This window comes from Lepidothrix coronata, unplaced genomic scaffold (assembly GCF_001604755.1).
Source record: "Lepidothrix coronata isolate B3197 unplaced genomic scaffold, Lepidothrix_coronata-1.0 Scaffold18, whole genome shotgun sequence".
Lineage (NCBI taxonomy): Eukaryota > Metazoa > Chordata > Aves > Passeriformes > Pipridae > Lepidothrix > Lepidothrix coronata.
The window spans coordinates 5,014,921-5,022,784 of record NW_016690198.1 but is presented as its reverse complement, the minus strand read 5'-3'; the positions used below and the strand labels follow the sequence as shown (position 1 = coordinate 5,022,784).

General features: G+C 38.4%; 1 protein-coding gene across 3 annotated transcripts in view; it reads right to left on the bottom strand.

Annotated features, from left to right (window-relative positions):
* Positions 1-305: 305 nt before the first annotated feature.
* HSD17B4 (hydroxysteroid 17-beta dehydrogenase 4) overlaps positions 306-7,864 on the bottom strand; it is a 62,320-nt gene continuing 54,761 nt past the window's right edge. For all 3 annotated transcript variants that reach the window (XM_017807329.1, XM_017807331.1, XM_017807330.1), the window contains exons 23-24: positions 2,377-2,504; positions 306-738 (exon numbers count right to left, since the gene is read on the bottom strand). In XM_017807329.1, the coding sequence (XP_017662818.1) occupies positions 649-738; positions 2,377-2,504 (218 nt within the window). In that variant the 3' untranslated portion in view covers positions 306-648. The remainder of the gene's footprint in view (positions 739-2,376; positions 2,505-7,864) is intronic.

Below are 7,864 nucleotides of genomic sequence, written 5' to 3'. Positions count from 1 at the left end.
CCTCCCAGGTGAAAAAGTTTCCCCTAAAGAACTAACGCTAACCACCTTCCATGTGATTTATAAGAGTAGCTTATGTGAAAATGACTAATCAATCTGGGTGGAGCTAAGTTCAAGAGTTTTTCCTGTACAGAAAAAAAAACACATAATGACAAGATGTAAATAAACAGAACTGATTTCCATCTTCCAGCTGTTTTGATGGGATCATGAGAACTTCAGACAAAAAAGTCAGTTTTAATAATAAACCAGCTAGACTCAGAGAAACCAGTCTATCTAAGGCAATATGAATGAAGACTAACAGACACATATAAGGAGATATCAAAGATGTCTATTGGTTTAATTTTCTTCATAATTAACATAGAAATATATGCTTCTTTGTAAGAACTACATAAATTTTGTTTAGATAAAGGTGTGCAATGAGAAAAGTGTGATTCTCTACCATTGCTGAGAAACTAAAAAGGGACAATAGTAACAGTTATGTTCATTTCATAACTTCTGTCTACAGCAATTAAATCAGCTTGTGTATTAGCAGTATAATGAATCAATACATTGATGTTATATAGCCTGCAAATGTTTCAGTCATTGATTCCGAACTAATTAAAGTTTCTATCTTCTGAAGTTCTTCACTGCTATGGGAGATGATCAAGCAGTTCAGAGCTTGGCGTAATCTTTCAGGATCATTTCCAATTTCTGGCTCAGCATGATGTTACCCTTCACTTTCAGTTTACCAGAGAAGAATGCCTAAAAAGAGCAGACAAGAGGAAAAAAAAGTGTGTATTCAGTTGTTTACACACAAATCAAAGAGTTGCTAGAACCAAATAAGAAGCCAAAGGTTAAGTGTGGCTGTTCAGTACTCAGGAGAAAGCCTTCAGTGCAGGACGCCTAATGGTTATTGTTTATTAATGAAAACCATTCCAGTTCCATTCTAATACCATCCAGAAACAGTTTTCCGTCCGTAGTGCAGACAAGGCCAAGACTATCACTCAGGAGAAAAGAAGAAAATACAAAGCAACTCCAGCAACCTCTACTTCTTTGCTTTGTATAGCACAGAGGACTTCTCCTGTTGTAAGACAAATGCCTTCACAGAAGCGGATGGCAAAATTTCAGCAGGGTACAAAAATAAAGCTCCCAGACTCGTCCCCCCATGCTACACTTATCCATATATCCCTATAAGAAATGAAAAAACAGAATGAAAAGGTTATTTAATGAAAACTAAAGGCCTAATGAAAAGGTAAGGTATCACTCAAATTCATACCAAATGAACCAGAAACTTGCACAATGTATGTATGCGCATATTTCAAAGAAATGCTCTGGGTTTATACATAGCATACTTTCATTGAAATGCTGGTATATTACATTTTTATTGTCCCTACTTCAAAGAGCTGTATACCCTGTTTCACATTCAGTTCGTATTTTTTTAAAACTAGTTTTGCTTCACTGTGGCTTTGCAGTTTGAAAGCTCTTTGAAAGTTCTTTGAATGTGCTTTTGCATAGTTCCATTAACTTGAAATACATTCAAATAAAGAATAGAGAGAGCCAGCAGAAAAGAATTTGAATAGATGCTTTGAGCTTCTATAGATGAAAAACTTCACAGAAACTCAAAGGAAATACAAATGCCCAAGAATAGATCATGTTCCTGAATCTCAATCACTGTTCTTTAGCATTCTGATGATTACATGTCAACATCTTGTTCATTTATGCTTTATGCCTGCTATATACAGAGGGTCACAAAGGATTTTATTCATGTGGTATGTAGGATTTATAACAAACATTCACCATGATTATTAGTCTCCAATTTTATAATCAAAGTCTCCAACAACTTCTGCTTGGGATCAAAGAAAAGGAATTGTTTGATATATGATGAGCTCAATTAAAGTTTTCATTTGCTCAAGCTTTAAACTGTAAGCTGACATATTAAATTTGTGACAGTTTAATTTACTTTTACACAAGCCATTTTTATTAGTAAAATTAGTAGTTTTAAGCAGTTGATTACTCCAAGAAGCTGAAAGTGCAGACCCAGATTACAGACCTTTCTTAAATCTTTCTCTCCCTGACAAAATCATCATAGTTTGGGTGAATTTTGACCAGTTTCAATGCATCTACATGCATTCACTGTCCGACCTTTCACTCTACTGCAGTATTAGCAGTAAATCAGAACATTGCAATAAATATCAACTTGCTGCAATATGACAATCAAAACAGCCTGAATGATCAAAGTGACAAACCTTGCAGATCATATATTGTGAAGTACCAGGAAACAAACAAACTACTAACTTTGCTGCAGATTTTGGAATGCAAACAGTCACGAATCGAAGATTGATTTAAGGTATATAGTACGTCCCCACGCAAGTGAGTACGTCTGTGACACACAGGTTTTACCTTTTGTGGGTTGGTCTTTTGTTGTACCACATCCATGAAATCCTCATCTGAGAGAGTGAAGGTGGTATCAGGAGAATTTCTGGCAGGTCCCTGATACACTGCTCCAGAGCCATTCTTTAAGTCAATTGCTAAGAAGGAAAAGCAAAGATAATTTCAAATTAACGATAAAATCTTCAGGCTAAAGAAGACTACTCTCCTTATCTATTATTATAAAGCATCCGGTCTAAACTATCACCTATCAGCCACTAAGAAAATGAATGGGGTTTAATTCTTCTTCTTTAATGAAAGAAAATAAAAAATTATTCCTGTGCTAAGGGAGAGGGCACTTGCACAGAGACTGCCTCTAAAAAATTCTTGCAGCAATGGTAAAAACTGTTTTTGAACAACACTAAAGATGCATAAGATATTAATTAGTACAGTCACTGCGCAAATGTTAAAGTTAGTAATGAAGTTCTAATGTCTGAAAACAATATCCTATAGTCAGACAAGGCAGACATGGTGGCGTTCAAACACACTGCTGCATTTTCCTTGTTCTGCCCCACAGGCAATATAGCCTGTTCTGCTTGAGGCAAAGAACATTTAAAGCCTTGCCAAGTATCTGTCTTCCTCTTCCTCAAACTGTCTGTAGCTTCAGAGTGTTCTTTTCCCACGCCAAATGACCTGCCAAAATAATCTATTACAAAGCTAACACTATCAGGTATTGTGTCATTTGGCTAGAAGAGTATTTTGACAGGATATGCTCTGCCAAATCATTCTCAGATTTTGCAGATTCCCTGTCTTACCTTTACACCTATTCCTCTTGATCCATCATGCTCCGACCCCACACAGTATTCAAGTGCATGTTCCCATAAGGAAGGACACGGTATCTCTAATCACAGAATCATGGATGCCAGTTCATTGACAAATTTTAAGGCACTTGCTAAACTATGGAGACTTATCTGCATAAACTATCTTATGTGCATTCTACATGAAACAATTTTTGAAAGGATAAGAGGAACCATGAAGACTGGGAGTAGCTTCAGTCTGTCTAAGTCTTTAATTTTCTGAAATTTATCCAGTTATAACAAAACTAGAAGGGGAGTTAAGTTGCTCAGTGAGAAGTGACATAGTGAACTATTATATCCAGTTGATTTTAAAGTAAATTATAATTTCTGAAGCAGGTTTCATGCATATCACTTTCATGCATATAGCTTGATACAATATGAGAAGAAAGAAAACAATGACTGAGGACCAGATGAATGATGTATAACTTTTTGTTTGTGGGTAGGAGCTGTGTAACATCCTTTTGACCCAAAACAGGTACTATATAGTTTAACATCATATATGAGCCTTTAAACATTCTTCTATAGGTTATACAGGCACAGACTATTATTAGAGGAAAAAAAAGATCAAAAAATCATCTACTGAATCATGAAATGCAAGCTTCACAGTGGATACCAGCTCCCCAGACTAAGTTAACTAAGCTTAACTATCCATGTGCTTTCAAAACACACCACTACTCAAATGCTAGCAATGTTACAAACCATAGCAATGTAGCCAAACTGAGCTCCCTTTGAGCCAAACAGCATTGGTCAGCAAGCCCAACAGATTAACTTACAAAACAGACATAGTATCTAGGATACTTAAAGTTCTCAATTATTTGTTTTGAATTACTTCCAGACCTTACAAATCCCTTCTAGTGCTTCATTTTGCATCCATTTAATTTTTTCTGGAACAGTCCCTGGACTGTTCCAGAAGGGACACAGACACTGAAAGCCTGATATAATGTTTCCCAAGACACAACTTCTTCATTACCTACTGACTGGAAAAGCAATTCTGAATTATCTTATTGGTAAGACTCATCCATCAGTCTCAGCAGTGTAAAGTTTTGATACAAACAGAATTAAAAAGGTGTAGTGAGTCAAGCAATTTCTAACAATATCTAAGTTTTATTTTGAATATAGTACATACTTAACAGTTGTTAAATTGTTGTACATTCAGTTGTAACTTAACATTGTTACACTCCTGTTCTCCACTTCCTAGTCAAATCATTGTTTACCATTGTTTACCAATCAACATCTACAATTAATTGTAAGCTCTCAAAGCACAAACATGCCTTTAAACATTGCATAATCATGGTACCACAGACAAACCTTTTATGTTTACAGACTCATAAAATCACAGAATCATTAGGGTTGGAAAAGACCTCTAAGATCAACGAGTCCAACCTTTAACTCATCACTACCTTGACAACCAAACCATAGCGCTAAATGCCATGTCCAGTTGTTTCTTAAACACCTCAAAAGGGATAGTGACTCCACCCTTTCCGTGAAGAAATTCCTCTTGATGTCCAACATGAATGAGGCCACTTCCTGTTGTCCTGGTGCCAGTTGCCAGGGAGAAGAGGCCAATCCCCACCGGACTACAACCTCCTTTCAGGCAGTTGTAGAGAGCGATAAGGTTGCCCCTGAGCCTCCTTTTCTCCAAGCTAAACACTCCCAGCTCCCTCAGTCACTCCTCATAGGACTTGTGCTCAAGAACCTTCACCAGCTCTGTTGCCCTTCTCTGGACACGCTCCAGCACCTCAATGCCTTTCCTGCAGTGAGGGGCTCAGAACTGGAAACAGCAGTCAAGACGTGGCCTCACCAGTGCCGAGTACAGAGAGATAATCAGTGCCCTGGTCCTTCTGGTCATGTTATTTTTGATACAAGTCAGGATGCCATTAGCCTTCCTGGCCCCCTGGGCACACTGCTGGCTCACATTCAGACAGCTGTTGACCAGCACCCCCAGGTCCTTTTCCAGCAGGCAACTTTCCAGCCACTCTTCCCCAAGTCTGTAGAGCTGCAGGGGGTTGTTGAGATGCAAGTGCAGGACTTGGCACTTCACCTTGTTGAAACTCATCCAGCTGACCTTGGTCCATTGATCCAGCCTGTCCAAATCCCTCTGCAGAGCCTTCCCACCCTCCAACAGATCTATACTTCCACCCAACTCAGTGTCATCTGTAAACAGACTGAGGGGACACTTCATGCCCTCGTCTAGATAATCAAAGATTAAATTAAAGATATTAAACAGTACTGGCAAATACTGAGCCATTGGGAACACCACGCATGATTGGACACCAAGTGGATGCAGCATCATTCACCATCACTCTCTTGGCCCAGCCATCCAGCTAGTTTTTAACCCAGCAAAGAGTGCTTTTCCAGGAGAATGTAATGGGAGACCATATCAAAGGCTTTGCTGAGCCTTTGATCAGGACCTCCCTCTCCTAAACCCCTGCTGAATGGGCCTGACCTCTTGGTCACGTTCTGCATGTGTCACGTGATCACACTCAATCTGCTCCATAACCTTGCTGGGTCAGGCTGACCACACCAAATCCTTAACCTACCTCAAATTAAAACTTACTGGAAATTTAAAAAAACAAAACAAAACAAACAAACAAAAAAGAACTAATGTAATGGTATGTTATTAAAATATTATTTGCACTTCCTCTGTATTCTTTGTAAAGACCATCAAGATTTCTGATGAAGAACTAAAAATGAAAAGGAATTACACAGCAGCCACAAAAGAAAAGCACTCTGACAACAAAACTGTCTTTTCCACAAAAACATGAAGAATCTTCCATTGTTACTTACACTAAAGTAATTAAATATCTATGAATTATTATCGTTCACAAGATAGTGTTGTCAGAGACATAATAAAAAGGGGGCGGAAATCACATGTATAGAAGTTAAAACACTAGACACTGACATTCTAAGATTTAGGACAGACATTTGCTTTGCCCTTGAGGAGTGCCTTACCTTTTCTAGGAGAGAAATATTAACAATTAGACTAATTTTTTGTTTGTTTTGGTTTGGGATTTGTTTTGCTTTAAAAGGGTAATGGCAATAGAAAACTTTTTCTTAAAGCAAACAAAACAAAGTGTCACCCATTCTTCACTGCCTGAAGTCATATTACATCATAAAATTATTGAGCAGTTTCACCTTCATTTGTCAGCTGTTAACAAGCAACTACAAGCAACAATTTCTCCCTGGTTCTCATAACAAAGTTTTAATCTTCCAAGAATTGGAAAGGAACAGAAATATCTCCTGCCTTCAGCTGTGTCTTCAGCAGCATGAGTAAAAGCAAACTCTTCTGAGTACTGTTCTAGAAAGCCATTAACTATCAACCAACAAATCTCAGTGGCAATCCCTTTTCTCTTATCTGGAAAGAGAAGTTGAAATGAACTACCTTAACTCTAAAAAAAAGATTAATATTTTATAACTTTTGAAAACAAAGGCAATTGATGTACAGTAATAAATACGAAGGAGAGAGCAAAGTATGCTTTAGGTAGTGAAGCAAACTAGGAAAACCAAAGCTGGGGTGGGTGTCAACTAAGAATTTTGTTAAAAAATAACAAAAGACAGCTCCAGTACCACTACACTTACTCCTTAGGATTTGATACTGCCAAAATCTGTATCTTTATCTTCTTAAGAGGATTTTCAGCATCCTCTTAAATTAGAACAGCTTGACTTTGTATAGAAATACCATTAATTAAGGCCAGTTATCAGTGGTTACAGTTCAACATTGTTTACAGCAGATGAGCTGTCCAAAATATCACATCCTGAGTGCAAGCTCAATTGTTCTACATCTCTCCACAGCTTCACACAATCCACAGACAGCTACATAAAAGTCATTGCTGGTTAAACAGACTAGTGTTACTAATACCAGTGTCTCCATCAAGAAGTGTCTCTATAACACCGAAAGCTAATTAAATTCACAAATTACATTTCATTCAAACTAATAAAAATCTTGGTTTACTGCAGAGAGTAGAGATCAAAAGATCACAGCGGCAGTCAAAACAAAACACTAGAAATAAATGTAAGTATGAAAAAATCCCAATCTTTTGGTTCCCTAAAGTTTGGAAAAGACCAGAATGACTGCATATATGAGCACAAAATTCACAAGATCACAGAATCATTAAGGTTGAAACAGACCTCTGAGATCATCAAGTCCAACCTTTGACTGATCATCACCTTGACAACTAGACATGGAACCAAGTGCCACCTCCAGTCATTTCTTGGACACCTCCAGTGGTGGTGACTTCACAACCTCCATGGGCAGTCCATTCCAATGTTTAACAACTTTTTCCATGAAAAAATTCTTCCTAATGTCCAACATGAACCTCCTCTGCTGCAGCTTGAGGCCATTTCCTCTCATCCCGTCACTTGCTACCTGGCAGAAGAGGTTGACCCCCACCTGGCTACAACCTCCTTTCAGGCAGTTGTAGAGAGTGGTAAGGTCTCCCCTGAGCCTACTCTTCTCTGGGCTAAACAACCCCAGCTCCCTCAGCTGCTCTTCATAAGACCTGTGGTCCAGACCCTTCATCAGGTCCATTGCCTTTCTCTGGACTAACTCCAGCACCTGAACTGAGAGGCCCTGAACTGGACACAGGACTCGACGTGTAGCTGCAACAGCAGCCCTTAATACTGCTGCCTTCTCTCATATGCTTCCCTCCCAGATCTTAGAAGGC